Raw genomic sequence first — 19,735 nt, 5'->3', positions numbered from 1 at the left:
ATTTGATGCCAGGATGTTTTGTCAAACATCATGTCATTACATGGTCACCTAGTGCAAATAAGAATTGGAGTAGATGCTCAACCTCTTTAGACACAATCGAACAGCTTCCATTTTCCTAACAAGCTAAGACCCAAACCTGATAAAACACACCTGAACAAGCTAATCAAAGTCTTCAGGAATAAACGTATTCAACTTAATGTGGATCTGCGCAGATTGCTTAGCACATTACATAAAAATATCGCGAGAGAGATACAAATACATACGGAGCAGTCTGCAACTGAATCAATGAATGGAAGACGTTGGTTAACGGTGTGGATTCAGTTGTGTTGATTCAGGGTTGGGGCTAAACGTACCATTAAAATGGATCTCACGGGCCAGAGTTCAGAACCACTGCACTAAACTTTTGATCGGTAATTACGGTCGAACATAATTTCACAATGACACTTGCAGCAAAACTTAGGTTTTGAAAATTATTTTGTTATAAGCTGCTTTCGAACATGCCTTGTCACCTAGACAAATAGTTTGGTAAGATAACTGGTAAGATAACTGGTAACTGTTTTATCACGGACAGATCATTGAATGTTACTACTGATATCACAAGTAATTATCAATTAGCAAGAACAGTTATTATATTAAGTTATTATTTTTTCCAATTGAGGAGCTGAATACGGAGTCTAAATATGACAGTTAAGACTAAACCATTTAAAGGTCGTCTAATTGCTCCCTTTTGGGGATAATTTAAACTATTTGAGGTCTCTTGTAAAGAACGGAGTGAAACGTTGTTACTCTCTCTTTTTCTCTCTTTCCTTTTACTATTCTTGATTATTTTGTTTGGTACCTTATTTGTTTCGTTTCACTATACATATATGTCTATGCATCTTTACTCTGTGTGAAATCGTAGTGTTATACCCTATAGAGGTTACTTGTACTTAATTAAACATTTTCCTAATCGGGAAAATTCGATTTGTTATGAACGACAAGCAAAGTATATTCGTAAATCCATGAATATTCAATCCATTTGAGTTGATCTTTCCCCAAGACTCATTGTCGCTACAGGAGTAATACGGCTTTGAGGTGTTTTTGGAACCAGAAGCGTGAGGCTGGGCGGTTGGATTCGTCCACGAAGAGAGGGTCTGATGTGGTTTTCATCTGAGATTTTGTGGTGGAAATTTCAGAACATCTTAGAAAGCCGAAAAAGGCTAGGATAAACATGGTGTCGAGTGTGCGATCGACGTGCTTGGAGTGATATCCTTTACAGAGGGTGGAAATGCATCTGGTCAGTATATCCAGGTTTATAGGTTGCCTGGCGTCTGGGCGAGCAGGCTGGGTTCTTTGAATGCCCTTGATGAGCATAGATGTTTGGGAGCTGGCTATGGCTGCGGATGGAGAGTTGAATATGAGCTGGGAACTGGACTCCACTTATGTAACCTTTAATTGAGCTAGCTTGGATGTTTTTTGACGAGTTTAGGAAGGAGATGAAGGAGGTGATGGAGAGTTCAGAAAATGTGGGAAAGGGAATGTTGAACGCGTGGTGAAACGACTTGAAGCTTTTCCATGCAGTGAGATAAGATTGGAGGGTCCTAAGGGAGACGGCTTGGATGATGGAGTTTTGAGATGCATCGAGGAGGGTTTTTAGTGGGTGGTTTACCGGAATATCAGCTCCGAATAGGGAGGTATCGGTGTTGACAAGGGGTCTGCTTCGGGCGCCAGCTGCATGAATTTCTGGAAAGCGAAACGAGAAAGGGCATCAGCAATCTGATTTTTTGATCCGGGAATGTGTTTGGAAGTTAGAATGAACTGGTCACAGGCTGAGATCCAGATGAGGTGTCTGAGGAACGGCATTAAAGCGGGGGAGTGAGAGGGGCCTTTGTTAATGCAATAAACTGTGGCCTCGTTATCACAATGTACCATTATACTAGAAGCCGACCACTCTTTCCCCCATATGGATGCTGCGACGACCAAAGGATACAGCTCGAAAAGTGCAGAAGATGCTAAGGCCTGCGGAATCTCTAAGAGCTGGGGGGGCCAAGTGGATGCAAACCAACGACCTTGGTAAAAGCCTCCGAAACCTACGGAAGAGGCGGCGTCCGTGAACAGGTGAATATCGACGGGGTAGGAGGACATGTCACTGTAGAAAAATGACAAGCCATTCCATTGTTTGAGAAATTTTATCCATAAACTCAGCTCGTCAAGGCAGGGGCTGGATATGGATAACGTGTCCTCTAAAGCGTGCTTGGAGGACGCGAGAGAGAGGAGGTGTGAAACGAAAGGGCAACCTTGCAGGATTATTCTCATCGCAAAATTCAGATGGCCGAGAACAGACAGGAGCTCGCGTTTGGAGCAGCGGGGATTAACTAACAGAGAGGAAGCGATGACGATTGTTCTGTCGATTTTCTCTTTTGGCAGTGAAGCCTGGAATTTAAGAGAGTCTAATTTTATTCCGAGAAATTCGATGGACGTGCTCGGTCCTGAAGTTTTGTCTGGGGCAAGGGGGACGCCGAGTTTTTCAAAAACCTGCTGGACTTTTGCTAGATGCGCAGCTGGAAACGAGTCGGGAGACGAGATGATTAAAATCGTCTAGTAGGTGGATTAGGTAGGGAATTGCATAATTGTTAGAGAGAATCCAGCAAATTGCCTCTGACAACATGTCAAAAATTTTGGGGCTGCTTCAGCCGAAAGTAAGGCGGACAGAAAAGTACAATTTATTGCGCCATCGAATGCCGAAAAGGTGCCAGAAGTCTGGGTGGATGGGCATGACTTTAAATGCGGATGTAATGTCGACTTTGGATAGCCAAGCTCCACGACCTGCATGTTTTATTAAAGTAATGGCTTGATCGATGTTATGATAGTGCAGCGAAAATTCCTCAATTGGAATGAGGCTGTTGATGCTTGGAAAGGCCGAGCCGTGTTGAGACGAGAGATCGAAAATGAGGCGCTTTTTGCCAGAGAATTTTCGCGTTGCTACGCCGATGGGGCTGATGCGAAATACGGAAAATGGGGGAGCGTCGAAGGGGCCGATAATGAATTTTGCGTCAATCTCCTTTTTAATAAGTTAAAGCACCGGAGCTCCAGGTGCTGGTGAGCTAATGTTTCGAGGGCAGCCTGCTACTGCTGGCGGGGTGTTGGTAGGAGGCCGAAGCTGGCCAACGGCGAGAGGGACCGGTGGGTCTGTGGCGATACCTGCGCTCGCGGAAGCCCTGCTGTTCCGGCTTCCCCGCGGGCGGCCACGACTAGCCGCGGAGGTGGATTGCCCGGGCCGGGAATTCGGAGAACCGCGGGCCATGCCCGGCTTGGCGGCAGACCCCTCCGTAGCGCCCTTCTGTGAGGCGGTATCCGCCAGGGAAGAGGCGTAGAAGCAGTAAAGCTCCGCCTTGGTCATCCGCCTGTGGAAGTGGACGTCCGCGTTTGACAGAGCTAGTCGTAAGCCCTGGACGGTCCATTTCTGTATGGCGGGGATCGCGTTGTGAGCGGAGGTGTAGGAAGAAGCCGGGGGAAGGAGGTGGACGTCTCTTTGGGCCAGGAGACGATGTGCCACCCCTGGATTTAGCCTTCCGAGGTGCCTTCTAGAACGGCCGAGCTGGCGGCCTCGAGATGAAGCCGGGGAATCGCTTGATGTATCCGATCCTGAGCTGGACTGATGAGCGCTCAGCGGCGCTGAAAGATTGTCGTTGATGACGGGGGTCTCAGACATAGCGTCGATGCTTAATCTTAGGAGATCGAGCAGGTAAAATGGTTTCTCTATTTATGAGCTCGCTATGGCTGATTGTGTATATGCAGTGATTGCTGATTGTGGACCAGCCGGCTGATTATATGCTACGGCTCCTCCCGAACTTTGTTAATTAAACATAATTTGTATAGTACAAAGAAAACAGTGATTTTATATTTCATTAAATAATTAACATCCCTTCGCAGCGGGGGATGGGACGTCACTTCCCGCGCACCAAGCAGATTAAAAATACTGACAAATAAACTGTAAATGAACAGATAGCATATTCACTGATGAGAAGAAGGCAAAATAAGTACAAATTATAAGTATTACAAATAATAACTCATAGTTCAGTTTGTACCTGAAAAAACATCTGCTCTTGTTAACAATATCCAACGAAATACACTGTTTTACTTTACATGGCCGATCCGTAATAATGATAATAAAGCTATTACTTTTGTATCAACAGTACTTACCAGTTGAAAACTTGGGTAAAATCTTGTGTTATGGCTGTGCTTGTACGTCCATGACCATCAAAAGTTGTCGAAGGCGCGATCACGGTCCCATAATGCAATTCAAAAATGTATTTTAACGGAAAAACACTGTAACACATGTAGAATGGACAATTTCCGTTAAAATATACAGTCATATAACTGTTAATTTACAGATTTTTTGTACAGACATTCAACACAATGAGTAGCCTAAATCTAATAAATGGATATGGGTATAAGTAGTTGGTATTGCACATATTTTATTGCACAGTGGGGGAGAACATTTAACTGTTCATGAGGTAAATGGCCTGAGGAAGGAAACTTTTCTTATGTCTGGGTGTTTTGATGTTTAGTGCTTTAGTGCAGGGTGTCAGGTGAGTGATTTTGCGAGCCCTTTTAAGCACTCTGGGTGAACCTGACAGTATTAAATCAAACAATCAAATCAATGATGGCAGAAAGTAGGAACCAATCAGGGGTATAATAGGACGAGTCTTCTTCATAGAATGCGGGTGGGATGATTTTTATATGGGATACTGATTTAAGACAACTTGGAAATGCGGAAAAAACTACATCTCGCATTGTTTCAAAATGGGGCTTACTATTTCATTCTCAAATACAGGCTGATTCCGGGTGGCAACCCTATGGTGTTGGGAAACACTGAAGTAAATGGGCTTCAGTGCAATATTTGGAACTATAAAGCCCTTCATGTCACGGGTTACTTCCGCATTTCATTCTCCCACTGCACATATGGGAATGTCACAACTCTGTTTTCATTTATAATGTCATAAAGGTCTTCATAGACCGTGTGAAAAATAAAAGAATAACTTTCTTCCCAAGTTCAACATGCTGTTTTATCGACACAGAATCAAATAACCAGAAAATGTTGAACATTTTACAGTTCACTAATATGGTTGTATTGCTTTAGCAATGTCAAAATGGGGGGGGGGGTTCCTCATGCAAATTCAGCCATGTTTCTCCTGACACATTACAAGATATAAAAGAACAAGCACATATACTGGTGAGCCATAGTTGCTTTAAAACAACAGACGCAGGGATTCAGAAGTAAGTAAGACACATATTCCGGGGAAATGCTGAGATGATCATTAGAAGGAATAACACAGAAGGTATTTCGGTGAAGCAGTGGTTGTAATATGTGTTAACATGGTTAAATATTTGTCTGATATTGATACAGAATGGATATATTTTATATTATTAATATTGTTAAAATAAATGAATTAGAACAAATTCCTCATAACATTTTCAGAGAGATGTTTTGTTTTACTTCATGTACTTAATGCATTTTATAACTAAACAGTTTCACTATTTTGTTTCTATAATGTTATCATGATATAAATAATGTACATCATTTCAGCTTTGTATACAAACATATTGTACTGTTTTTAATGCCTTATTAAGCAGTTAAGTGGAATGTCCTCAATGCCTTGAATTTATTGTCTCCAGCCAACCGTGAAGAAAGCACCTGTGGCAAGAAATAAACTGAAGAGAACAAAACCATCTTGTGTTAATGGAAAATCAAACATATTTTTACTTCATGTTGTTTGAAAGGCTTGGACATATGCGATATGCTTTGTTCACTTTGGGGTTTGTTTTATACGGTGTGATCATATTCCTCAATACACTTACTATTCTTGCAGTATGTTTGGAAAGGACGCTGCACCAGCCCATGTACATTTTGATTTCATGTTTGTCCATTAACTCTGTGTATGGTACAGCTGCCTTTTTCCCCAGGGTACTGACAGACTTGCTGTCTAATACAAACACAATCTCCTATGACACGTGTATCTTGCAGAGTTTTGTTATTTTCTCATACACAGCAAATGAGTTTGCAATATTAATGCTAATGGCATTTGATAGATTGGTTGCAATCAGCAAACCTTTAGAATATCATAACATAATAACCTTGAGGGTTCTGACAGGTTTAATCTTCATACACTGCACGTTTCCAATGTTTTGTCTTGGTATCTCTGCTCTTTTCACTTCTAGACTGAAAATGTGTGATAATAAATTGTTGAAGGTGTACTGCCACAATTATGAAATTGTTAAGCTCTCTTGCACAAACAGTTTAATTAGTAACGTTTGGGGTCTTCTTTTATTGATTGTAACTTGTGTTGTTCCATTCATTTTAATTTTGTATTCATATGTTAGAATTCTTATCATTTGTCACAGAAGCTCATCACAGTTCAAGAGCAAAGCTTATCAAACTTGTATTCCACACATAGTTATCCTTTTAAATTTCTCTGTTGCCATTGTTTCTGAGATCATCTTAAGCCGGTTGGTGAATTTAGAAATTCCCATAGGGCTGTCTGTCATTATTTCATTACAGTTTATTGTTGTACCACCCATCCTCGACCCACTTGTTTATGCATTGAACTTTACTGATATTCGCAAAAAGATTATTTGTCTTCTGAAAGCATCCAGGTAGATGTGTTGTTGTGTAAATATGAACCTATATTTATTGTAAAATCTAATAGATTGTCAAAAGTAAAAGATAAATAGGATCCCTAGCTTTCTGATGCAATAAAATGTTCAAGTGTTTATCTATGTTTGGTAACACTTTAGTATAGGAAACAATTCTCAGTTTTAACAAATTGCCTATTTTACTTAAATAAAAAAACTGCATTAATTAAACTGCATATTACTATCATATCGACTGTTATTTGTACTTATAAAGAACATATTGATGCCTTAACCTGCATAATCCTACATCTCTTATACCCTGCGCCTAAACTTAAACGCTACATCTACCTTTTATGCTTTTTGGCCGGATCACAGTTACATTTATAATATACCATTATAGAAAACAACAGTGTTATAAGCTGGGGTCTCGAAAGACTGAAATACCACAAAAATAACAATAAATTATGCAAATTTCCTTTGCAAATAATGAAAGCAATTTCCCTACATTTCCTTTCAACTTTCCTACATTAGTACACCTGTAAAGTCCACTTGAACAAATAAATGAAAATGATTGAGTGAATTTGGATGCTTGATAATATCCATAAATTCTGACTACCTGACATTTACACTGTTTTATACATTATATAAATTATACATTTAAATAGCCAATGCCAGTGTTCTAGCCAAGCCAAACTTGGTGTTTGATGCTAATAATGCAAAAATCTCATTTAATAGTAAAGTAATTCAAATTTAGCTTCAATAAAAAGTAAAAAGACAATTTTAAACTTTAAGTCGGTTTGTAAATTTAAAATGCCAGTCGGTCTGTCAATCATTATTTCATAGAGATTATTGTTGTACCACCCATCCTCATATGGAGGACCGGAAGAGTCGTGTGTAAAGTAATAAAGGATTTCATTGTTTAATTACTAATTCTAATATAGAAATAGGCATTAATACATTTGTTTTCAACTTACAACTTAACCTATCATTTATTTATCCAAATAAAAAAAGGCGAAATGATTAAAGTCATTAATTATTTATGGTTTTAATGGGCAATAAAAAGCGTGATTATAAAGATAATTTATAAATGAAATATTAATACATCAATAAATACTTCAAATTAAAAAAGTACATAAAACAATAGGTACATCATTTTAAAGTGCATTCATGAATTATTTTATAAATAGTGGAATTTCAAAAGAGGAATAAATTATTGGATTTACAAATTAAACTATGAATACAAGTTTTAATCAGTCATTTAAAAGTCAATTTCTTTTATCATTTGCATTTCCATTTCCTCCGCTGCCATACGATTAGCTTAGTCATTTAGCTTTTCCTTTTAGCCTCTCTATTTAGCATTTCCCTGACACTCTGGGCACTTGCATTGGTAAAACGAGGTTAAACAATGCAAATTAGCTATGGCGAGAGAGATGTAACAAGCTTTCTGATTAGTGGAAGGGAAGGAGTCCAGAGCTTTCTTAAAAAGATGGGAGCCCCTTCCACCGGCCGTCACGGACGGAGGCCTAGTTCTCTTAACAACGAGAAGCCGCCCGGCACCGTAAGGGCCACTGGGAAGCGCCATTCCCCCCTGAGGGAACGCGCTACGGAGACCACTTCCTACTGCAGGGAGGAGCTTAGTGGAGATCCACACACGGTCTCGCCGGATAGGATAGAGCTTGTGGGAGACATGCGGACACGAGAGGGTGTCGCGAGCCGGTGAAAGTACACCTGGGAGAGGTCATGGGCCATCGTGTGAGAGCCATTCATGACAAGACATCAGACAGAACCGCCCTGTGGGGGGGTTACTATGTGTGGAACACTAGGCCTTGTTAGAGCCACTGCTAGAGCTCAAAAACAGGCCAAGGGAGGGAGGGCTGCTCCGCCCGGCCCCGAGGAGTGCTTAGTGATGGATGGAATGCCTACTCTTCGCCCAAGTGGGGGGAAGAGGAGAGGCTAGATAGCGCCATGTCCCACCTGGGGAGGGGCGCTATCGCAGGCGTACGCCCACCGGCTGCCGGTCTTACCTGGCGGTGTCCTGTAAGACTCTGGCTGATACCGGTGCCACAAGGAGGCTGTAGAACCTTGCGAAGGTACTGGGCGTAGCCCAACCTGCAGCTCTACATACGTCTGCCAGAGAGGCGCCCTGAGCCAGTGCCCACAAGGAGGCCACACCCCTGGTGGAGTGCGCCCTCACTGCAAGCGGGCACGGGAGGTCTTGTGATCGGTAAGCCGTAGTGATGGCGTCCACGATCCAGTGCGCCAACCTCTGTTTGGAGACAGCCCTCCCCTTGTGCTGACCTCCAAAACAGACGAAGAGCTGCTCAGAGCTCCTGAAGCTCTGCATGCGATCCAAGTAGAGGCGCAGTGCGCGTACTGGACACAACACGGAAGGGGTTGGGTCTTTCTCCCCAGAAGGGAGCGCCTGCAGGTTCAACACCTGGTCCCGAAAGGGAGTGGTGGGAACTTTGGGCACGTAGCCAGGCCGGGGTCTCAGGATAACGTGAGATTGACCGGGCCCGAACTCAAGGCAATCCGTGGCCACGGAGAATGCTTGATGGAAGCAAGCGCCACTAGGAGAGCCGTCTTCATCAAGAGATGAGAAAGAGCAGCGTCTCCGAGGGGCTCGAAGGGGGGCCTCTGGAGGCACGCCAGGACCACATTAAGGTCCCAAGACGGTACGGAGCGCGGTCCCAAGAGGGTACGGAGCGCGGAGGGTACGCAACCTCCCAGCTGTCCTCCAATACCGACAAAGAGCTGCTGAGAGCTTCGGGAGCTCTGCTTTTGGTCCAAGTAGAGGTGCAGTGCATGTACTGGACACGACACGGTGAGGGTTGCATATGCCATTCGGGACCTCAACACCCTGTCGGGGGCCAGGTCGTGGAGGGGAGGATGCCCTCCGTCTGCCTCTTCGCCGCCGCAAATGTTGGAAGTCTTTGGCTGGTGGACCTGCATTAATCCATCCCCCTTGATGCTCAGCTGACGTCCAAAAGGTTATTTGGTCAGCTTGGTTGTCAAAACCCTAAAACCCAAAAAGAGTTGGCGATTTACAATATTTCTTGGTCTCTCCCTCATACTTGAGTTTGCTCCAAGCAATTATTTACCCTATGCTGCGTTATGTACCTGTAGCAGTATGAGTAACTCAGAACTAATTGGCATTCTTTTGGCCAATCGCGGCCATAGGCCACTCCTATAAATACAGGAAGTTGTTCTTTTGGCTGTCCTCTTGCTCGCTGGTGACGGAGGGTGTCATACTTCCGGGTCACTCGCTCCGTGTTTGGCTGCGGCTCTTCTACAGATCTCCTGTTGGCATCCAGTCTCGTTCAACGCATTAAAAAGCGGAGGCTACGAAAAGCGTACGGTACTGTTTGTACCTTCCGAGCTGCCTCCTTCTGGGTGATTCAAAACGCTGTCATTGGAATCGGGCTGGTGCAACGGGAGAGTGACATCAGCCGCAGAGTAATTTCTCACTAGCTGCTGTTTTGCCTCGATTGCTGTTTGACTTAATGTGAATTGAAGATTGTATTAGCAACTTCGCTCGATCGCGGCACGTCTGTTGCACAGCTGCTTGTCTAACGCGGATTGTATTCGCAACTTCACTCCTCCACTTTATCGTGGAAACGCCTGTTTCTTGACGTGCAGGTTTTGAACATTTACTCAAGCGCTACTGTCTGCTGTCCGCCCGTTTTGCCATCACGGCCATTTGGTCGAATGCGAGCTTCAGTTTTTACGATGGCCTATTAACTTTGTGGAATCTCGCTGAAGGGGTTGGCTCTTTCTTTATAATTTGGTTAAGTTGGTTCTTTGTTTCTTTATTTTGTTTCCAGCTTGGTTAATTTGGATTGTTTTGTTTGTTTCTTTATTAGTGACTTTAGTTTACTTTTTATTATATACATTTTGTTTAAGTGGTATTTTGTATTTGTTTTCTTTAGCCAAGGTCTTATTTACCTCCACCCTATTTATTTAGTTTCTTTGTTTTGGAATTCATATATATTTTCCCTCTTACTGCCCGCTTTGAAGTATTGTTGGGCTGGCAGTTTTGGTGATGATTAAGATTATTTCAGTTTATTTATTTAAAAATTAGATTTATTTCTTTTTTGAGTGACTCCTTTTTGAAAGTTTGTCTGTTTCAGTCGCTGACAGCCGAAAGTGGTGGTGTTGGAGTCCGGGTGGTGGTGTTCCCTTTCTGTGTGCTGTGCTGTCGATCCCGTTTTCTTGCTGTATCTACAGTGTGTTTTCTAGTGTGTGTTCACGTGGGTGACTCTTCCTGGGACTCCTCCTTGCCTTCGTGACTCCTGTTTCCTCCACTGGAAGGCCTCAGTAGCGAGTGTAATGTCTTGTGGTCCACCCTCCTCAAGTATTAATGTTTTCTAAATTATCTTTTTAAATGATTGGAATAAAGCTTGTTGCTCTTTTTAAACATTGAATTTCGTCTTTGGCTGAATTGTATGCGTACCTGTGTGTCTTTAAGTGAATCCGTATTAGGAAATTAACCAAAATTATTCTCTGGGTGAAACTCCCAGGGTGGCGTAGTCGGTGTATTGGGCAGGTTTGATATTAGACCATCACCTCCTCAGTTTTTGTCTGTTTCTACACTGCTCATGCCACAATCTGGCGTAGTCGGCAGGGTACAATTTAAAGCCAAGACGTGTTCAATTTTGTCTCTTTCTTTATTTTTCTTTATTTTTTTTTTGTTATGGCCCTGGGTGTATTTTGATTTGGTGCTTGAGTGTTAACATTTTCTTTGTTCTGTGTTATAGGCAAAACAGCAGCTGGTGTTCTTTCTCCATCTTCCTATCTCCTAACGGTAGAGTTTCCCTTTATTGGGCAGGATAAGTATGGGGGAAGAGTTACAGGAGTTGAGGGACGTAATTGAGCAGTTGAGGGCAGATAATGAGCGTCTGCGCCTGGAACAGGCCGGGGCTGTTCCTGGACCTAGTTCTGCACCGCCTAATGTGTTACCTGCTGCATTACCTGCGGCTAGAGCCCTTACTACTGAGAGACTTGTGTTTGTGCCCCGTGACCGAAAATGTCCAATGTTTAGGGGAAGATCAGGTATAGGGCTAACAGAATGGATTGAGGAGGTGCAAGCCTGCATGAGAGCGCGCCATTTGTCAACGTCCGATCAGGCATTTTTTTTGTTTGATCACCTGGAAGGGGAAGCTCGCGATGAAGTAAAGTTTCGCCCTAGTGCCGAACGTATGGACCCAGCTAAGATAATTGATGTGTTACAGGAGCTTTACGGGTGTTGTGAGTCCTATGTAGCACTGCAAGAAGCGTTTTTCTCCCGCCGGCAGCAGGAGGGGGAGACCTTGCAAGAGTTCTCCCTAGCGCTGATGAGCCTTATGGCATCGGTAAGGCAGCGTGCTCCTAGTGATATACCAAATGCTGAAATTTTGCTACGCGATCAATTTGTTGAGCATGTACTTGATGGCGCCCTCCGTCGCGAGTTGAAACGGTGTGTGCGTAGACAGCCAGTCGCTACTTTGCTAGAGGTCAGGGCGGAGGCGATACGGTGGGAGCGAGAAGGTTTGCCAGGGGGTGCTAGGGGCCGGAGTCACTCTGTTCCTTCGGCCCTTGGTTTTCAGTTTGGCGTTCAGAGTAATCCTCAGTCTGGTGTTAGCTCACCCCAGGTGTCTGAGCTGAGTGAACTGCGAGAGATGCTAAAGCTCCAGCAAGGGCAGCTCAACCAGCTCACTCAAAGCATTGTCCGCTTGCAGAGTTCTAACCAGCATGGTCGTTCATCTTATAATGGCCCCATAATATGTAGGCGGTGCCAGCAGCCTGGCCACTTTGCCAGAGAATGCAAAGGAGAATGCGTTCCTGCTCGTGCACACTTTCCTTCGCATGCCCCTCTTAACAGGCAGTCTCGTCCTGCTCCGGCGTCGGAAAACTAGCACCCGCCGAATTGCAGAGCCACAGTTCGGGGGGGGGCAGATACTGGTTCATTTGCCATTAATTACCTGGCGGAAACTTCAAAGCTTATGTCATCTTGCCCACATTTAGATGTGTGTATGGGGGGGGTTGAGGTTCCTTGCCTGGTAGATACCGGTTCAATGGTTTCTACAATTACAGAGAGTTTCTTTCTCCAGCAATTCGAGCCATGGGGTCAAGAGAGGCTTCAGTCGTGTCACTGGCTCCAGCTCAGGGCAGCCAATGGGTTGGCCATCCCCTATCTTGGCTACTTGGAGCTTGATATTGAGCTTTGTGGTAAATTATTGCAGCGGTGTGGGTTGCTGGTAGTTAAGGATCCCCCTGGTGGTGTGTCTTCTCAGGTTCCTGGTATTTTGGGGATGAATGTGATTCGTAGATGCTATAGAGAGCTTTTTAGTCGGCATGGCTTGGCCATGTTTGACTTACCTGTGGTTGCCAACAGTCCAGAATCTGTCGTGAAGGCATTGCAAGGGTGCCAGCAGGCTAGCACTCGTTCCTTTGATGCCACAGGTAATGTAAGGGTGCGAGGCAGAAAGACTTGCCGGATTCCTGGTGGTGTGATGAAAATAGTCACTACCACATGCTCCGCGCAATACTCTAACAATATTGTGTTGTTTGAACCCCTTAGCACTGGCCTACCAGCCGGACTTCTCACGTCTCCTGCTTTGGTTCGGGTGGTAAGGGGTACCGCCTACATCCCAGTGGTGAATGTGGGTACCATTGATGTGCTGCTTTATCCACGCACGGTTGTAGGTACATTGGACGAGGTTTGTTTTGTTAGTTTGCCTACAGGAGTCACCGAAGTGCCTTCAAGGGTGGCCACAGTGACATCTCAGATTGCTGCACCCACAGTACAAGATCAGATAAATGTCATAGACTTGTCGTCATTGTCTGTGGAAGAACAGGGTCCGGTCAAGTCCCTTCTTGGGAGATACAACTCTGTCTTCTCTGCTTATGATGGAGACCTTGGTTGTACTAACCTGATTAGCCATGACATCCCTCTTGTAGACGACGTTCCTGTCAGGCAACGCTACCGGCGTATTCCTCCGTCTGACTATGAGCTGGTTAAGGAGCACATTCACCAACTTCTTGAGGCACAGGTAGTCAGGGAGAGTAGCAGTCCTTATGCCAGTCCGATTGTCCTTGTTAAGAAAAAGGATGGAACCCTAAGAATGTGTGTCGACTATAGGCAGCTTAACGGCAAAACCCGGAAAGACGCTTTCCCGCTTCCTCGTATCGAGGAATCCTTGGATGCACTCACAGGTGCTCGCTGGTTTTCCACTTTGGACCTGGCCAGTGGGTATAACCAGGTCCCTGTTACCGAGGCAGATCGGCCCAAGACTGCGTTTTGTACGCCCTTTGGGCTTTTTGAATGGAATCGCATGCCCTTTGGGCTTTGTAATGCCCCCGGCACCTTTCAGAGATTGATGCAACGGCTGTTTGGTGACCAACAAAACCAGTCCTTGTTGCTTTACCTTGATGACATTGTGGTTTTCTCTTCCACAATCCAGCAGCACTTGGAGAGGTTGGAAGTGGTGCTGGACTGTCTTCAATGGGAAAATCTAAAGGCGAAGCTCACCAAATGTGCCTTTTTCCAGAAGGAGGTGCGTTATTTGGGGCATGTGATTTCCAGTAAGGGTGTGGCAACAGACCCAAGCAAGGTAGAGGTGGTAGCCAACTGGCAGTCTCCTGCTACGGTTTCGGAGCTGCGGTCATTTCTTGGGTTCGCCAGTTATTACCGCCGCTTTGTGGAAGGTTTTGCGAAGTTGGCGGCCCCTCTACACAAGCTTGTGGCACATTTGGGGACCACCAAGACTAAGAGGAGGGCCGAACGAGCTGTCATTGAGAACTGGACAGAAGAGTGCTCTAGTAGCTTTGAAGCACTGAAAGCCAGGCCCACCAGTACTCCGGTGCTTGCGTATGCCGACTTCTCACTTCCGTTTATTTTGGAGGTGGATGCCAGTCATGGCGGCCTCGGGGCCGTGTTATCACAAGAACAACATGGTAAGGTTAGGCCTATAGCCTACGCTAGCCGGGGTTTAAGGCCCACAGAGCGTAACATGGTGAACTACAGCTCTATGAAATTAGAGTTTGTGGCACTTAAGTGGGCCATGACAGAGAAATTTCGGGAGTATCTGCTGGGGCATAAATGTGTGGTCTTTACTGACAATAATCCTCTTAGCCATTTGTCATCGGCTAAACTCGGTGCAACTGAGCAACGCTGGGCAGCCCAGCTTGCATCATTCGATTTTGAGGTAAAGTATCGCTCGGGCAGAAGTAACACGAATGCGGATGCATTATCCCGCCAGTATCCCCCTGCCCCAGCAGATATTGAAGCTATGCTTCCTTGTACATCACTCCCCAAGCCTCTGCAGCAGGTCCTTCGGGGGCCTGAAGCTAGTCAATCTGCTGTCATGGCCCTGCCTCATCTCACAACTTTTGATATCCGTACTCTCCAGCAGGCAGATCCGGTTATTCAGGAGGTCTTAGTCTTTTGGAGGCGTGAGCAGCGTCCCAACTCTGAAGAGCGCCAAAGGGCGTCTCAGCCTGCTCTGGCATTACTTCGACAGTGGGACAGGCTGGTTGAGAGGAGTGGTGTCCTGCATCGCCAGGTGTTTCGCCCTGATGGCACGGAAGTAGTCTTGCAGGTGGTTGTGCCTGCTTCCCTTAAGGAAGAGGTGCTTACTAAGGTCCACCAAGAGCATGGCCATCAGGCTATAGAAAGGACGTTGGAGCCCCTACGCCAGCGCTGTTATTGGCCGGGTATGTCTGCAGATGTGTCCAAGTGGTGTCAGGCCTGTGAGAGGTGCCAAGTTGGCAAGGACTCTCAACGTCACAGTTCTAGTTTTATGGGGCACCTGTTGGCCTCACGGCCTAATGAGATCGTAGCCATTGACTATACGGTGTTAGAACCCACCCAGAGTGGGTTAGAAAATGTACTGGTCATGACTGATGTTTTTAGCAAATACACACTTGCTGTTCCTACCTGTGACCAACGGGCCCCCACTGTGGCCCAAGCTTTGGTGGTAGAGTGGTTCTCCAAGTTTGGTGTCCCTGCTCGTATCCACTCTGATCAGGGCCGTAACTTTGAGAGCTCCCTTATTCAACAGCTGTGTCGCCTTTATGGCATTGAAAAGTCTCGCACCATGCCATACCATCCGGCCGGAAATGGCCAGTGCGAAAGGTTTAATAGGACACTCCATAACTTGTTGCGCACTTTGCCAGTGTCTCGTAAGAGGGACTGGAGTTCCTGCTTGCCACAGGTCTTGTTCTCCTATAATACTACCCCCCATCAGGCAACTGGTGAGTCTCCATTTTTTTTAATGTTCGGACAAGAACCCAGACTACCAGTTGACTTCCTGTTAGGTAGGGTTCAGGAACCTGTGGGTGGAAATATCCATGAGTGGATTCAGGAGCACCAGACCCGCTTGCATTTGGCATTCGAAGGTGCTACAGAGAGGTTGCGGGTTGCCGCGGAGCGTCGTAAGATTAACCATGATCGGCGGGTGAGGGTTCTGCCCCTTAAATTGGGCCAGTTAGTGTGGTTACGTGATTTTACTGCACGGGGGCGTCATAAGCTCCGTGACCTTTACGGTCCTGTACAGTATAGGGTCCTCAAAGTGCCCAGGGAGGGAGGGTCTGTGTATACAATTGCACCAGTGGATGAACCTACCAAAGTCAGGCAGGTCAACCGTGCACTGTTGAAGGCTGTGGTTGAAGCTCACCCTTCAAGTGAGGCCGCCTTACCTTGTTCATCTCTTGCTGACCCTCAGTCGGAGGATGAGTGGTCAGGGGATGATCTGTTTATGTCGAGGCATGAGGCACCTTTGGTAACCCCCACCCAAGTGTTTGTTACTCAAACCACCCCTCTGTTGCAGCTCTTACCAGCTGCTTTGGCACCTACTGGGCAAGCCCCGTTAGTGCCTAGTTCTACCAGGGAACCAGAAGGACCCACTCCCTCTTCACCCCCTTTTCTTCCGGCTGTCCCAGCAGTTGGTGAAGTGGCAACACGCCGTACAGCACGGTCAACTGCTGGTCAGCATTCCAATGTCTTTCACCTGCCAAGACCGGTAGTAGCAGCTGACAATGCTGCTGATCCCCCTGGCCTTATGTCCAATGCCGTAACGGCTCTCTTTCGGCCTTGGAGTTAGTATAAGGTAGTCTGAGTTTTATCTATTCATCGTCGGGGCGACGATCCAAAAGGTGGGGTAGATTGTAGCAGTATGAGTAACTCAGAACTAATTGGCATTCTTTTGGCCAATCGCGGCCATAGGCCAATCCTATAAATACAGGAAGTTGTTCTTTTGGCTGTCCTCTTGATCGCTGGTGACGGAGGGTGTCATACTTCCGGGTCACTCGCTCCGTGTTTGGCTGCGGCTCTTCTACAGATCTCCTGTTGGCATCCAGTCTCGTTCAACGCATTAAAAAGCGGAGGCTACGAAAAGCGTACGGTACTGTTTGTACCTTCCGAGCTGCCTCCTTCTGGGTGATTCAAAACGCTGTCATTGGAATCGGGCTGGTGCAACGGGAGAGTGACATCAGCCGCAGAGTAATTTCTCACTAGCTGCTGTTTTGCCTGGATTGCTGTTTGACTTAATGTGAATTGAAGATTGTATTAGCAACTCCGCTCGATCGCGGCACGTCTGTTGCACAGCTGCTTGTCTAACGCGGATTGTATTCGCAACTTCACTTCTCCACTTTATCGTGGAAACGCCTGTTTCTTGACGTGCAGGTTTTGAACATTTACTCAAGCGCTACTGTCTGCTGTCCGCCCGTTTTGCCATCACGGCCATTTGGTCGAATGCGAGCTTCAGTTTTTACGATGGCCTATTAACTTTGTGGAATCTCGCTGAAGGGGTTGGCTCTTTCTTTATAATTTGGTTAAGTTGGTTCTTTGTTTCTTTATTTTGTTTCCAGCTTGGTTAATTTGGATTGTTTTGTTTGTTTCTTTATTAGTGACTTTAGTTTACTTTTTATTATATACATTTTGTTTAAGTGGTATTTTGTATTTGTTTTCTTTAGCCAAGGTCTTATTTACCTCCACCCTATTTATTTAGTTTCTTTGTTTTGGAATTCATATATATTTTCCCTCTTACTGCCCGCTTTGAAGTATTGTTGGGCTGGCAGTTTTGGTGATGATTAAGATTATTTCAGTTTATTTATTTAAAAATTAGATTTATTTCTTTTTTGAGTGACTCCTTTTTGAAAGTTTGTCTGTTTCAGTCGCTGACAGCCGAAAGTGGTGGTGTTGGAGTCCGGGTGGTGGTGTTCCCTTTCTGTGTGCTGTGCTGTCGATCCCGTTTTCTTGCTGTATCTACAGTGTGTTTTCTAGTGTGTGTTCACGTGGGTGACTCTTCCTGGGACTCCTCCTTGCCTTCGTGACTCCTGTTTCCTCCACTGGAAGGCCTCAGTAGCGAGTGTAATGTCTTGTGGTCCACCCTCCTCAAGTATTAATGTTTTCTAAATTATCTTTTTAAATGATTGGAATAAAGCTTGTTGCTCTTTTTAAACATTGAATTTCGTCTTTGGCTGAATTGTATGCGTACCTGTGTGTCTTTAAGTGAATCCGTATTAGGAAATTAACCAAAATTATTCTCTGGGTGAAACTCCCAGGGTGGCGTAGTCGGTGTATTGGGCAGGTTTGATATTAGACCATCACCTCCTCAGTTTTTGTCTGTTTCTACACTGCTCATGCCACATACCCAAGATGCGGCCCTGTGGCCCTGGTTGCCTAAGAAAGGGAACAAGTTGCTGCTTCCCTTTTCTTGTGACCCTGAGTAACTGAGCAGTTTATTTGATGCCAGGATGTTTTGTCAAACATCATGTCATTACATGGTCACCTAGTGCAAATAAGAATTGGAGTAGATGCTCAACCTCTTTAGACACAATCGAACAGCTTCCATTTTCCTAACAAGCTAAGACCCAAACCTGATAAAACACACCTGAACAAGCTAATCAAAGTCTTCAGGAATAAACGTATTCAACTTAATGTGGATCTGCGCAGATTGCTTAGCACATTACATAAAAATATCGCGAGAGAGATACAAATACAGACGGAGCAGTCTGCAACTGAATCACTGAATGGAAGACGTTGATTAACGGTGTGGATTCAGTTGTGTTGATTCAGGGTTGGGGCTAAACGTACCATTAAAATGGATCTCACGGGCCAGAGTTCAGAACCACTGCACTAAACTTTTGATCGGTAATTACGGTCGAACATAATTTCACAATGACACTTGGAGCAAAACTTAGGTTTTGAAAATTATTTTGTTATAAGCTGCTTTCAAAAATGCCTTGTCACCTAGACAAATAGTTTGGTAAGATAACTGGTAAGATAACTGGTAACTGTTTTATCACGGACAGATCATTGAATGCTACTACTGATATCACAAGTAATTATCAATTAGCAAGAACAGTTATTATATTAAGTTATTATTTTTTCCAATTGAGGAGCTGAATACGGAGTCTAAATATGACAGTTAAGACTAAACCATTTAAAGGTCGTCTAATTGCTCCCTTTTGGGGATAATTTAAACTATTTGAGGTCTCTTGTAAAGAACGGAGTGAAACGTTGTTACTCTCTCTTTTTCTCTCTTTCCTTTTACTATTCTTGATTATTTTGTTTGGTACCTTATTTGTTTCGTTTCACTATACATATATGTCTATGCATCTTTACTCTGTGTGAAATCGTAGTGTTATACCCTATAGAGGTTACTTGTACTTAATTAAACATTTTCCTAATCGGGAAAATTCGATTTGTTATGAACGACAAGCAAAGTATATTCATAAATCCATGAATATTCAATCCATTTGAGTTGATCTTTCCCCAAGACTCATTGTCGCTACAGGAGTAATACGGCTTTGAGGTGTTTTTGGAACCAGAAGCGTGTGGCTGGGCGGTTGGATTCGTCCACGAAGAGAGGGTCTGATATGGTTTTGATCTGAGATTTTCTGAAGTGAAGGTGGGCTAGAAGGGTCTGATAAGGCTGAATCGGAGGTTGAAAATGTAGATGAAATGTCCCCTCCTGGTTTGATCCGTCTTGCTTTGTTTAATTGAGAATGAGATCATCTCTGAATCGAGTACTGATAGGTCCGATAACGTTGGATGGATTACGGGGTTGAAGATGGATGTGGTGGAAATTTCAGAACATCTTAGAAAGCCGAAAAAGGCTAGGATAAACATGGTGTC

General features: G+C 44.7%; 1 protein-coding gene across 1 annotated transcript; it reads left to right on the top strand.

Moving 5' to 3' along the window:
• Positions 1-5,244: 5,244 nt before the first annotated feature.
• On the top strand, positions 5,245-6,811 carry LOC306908728 (olfactory receptor 51I2-like). Its single transcript, XM_079481879.1, has 2 exons — positions 5,245-5,321; positions 5,659-6,811. Exon 2 carries the CDS (start codon positions 5,723-5,725, stop codon positions 6,638-6,640), a length of 918 nt encoding a protein of 305 aa, XP_079338005.1. The 5' UTR covers positions 5,245-5,321; positions 5,659-5,722; the 3' UTR covers positions 6,641-6,811.
• Positions 6,812-19,735: the final 12,924 nt, after the last annotated feature.

Source organism: Barbatula barbatula (assembly GCF_947034865.1).
Source record: "Barbatula barbatula genome assembly, chromosome: 19".
NCBI classification, from domain to species: Eukaryota; Metazoa; Chordata; class Actinopteri; order Cypriniformes; family Nemacheilidae; genus Barbatula; species Barbatula barbatula.
Note: the sequence above shows the minus strand (reverse complement) of the source record. Positions and strands in the feature narration are given on the sequence as shown.

What these genes read in the sequence shown, in the direction of transcription:
- LOC306908728 (XM_079481879.1), top strand. Translation starts at nt 5,723, where the DNA reads ATGGAAAATCAAACATATTTTTACTTCATGTTGTTTGAAAGGCTTGGA.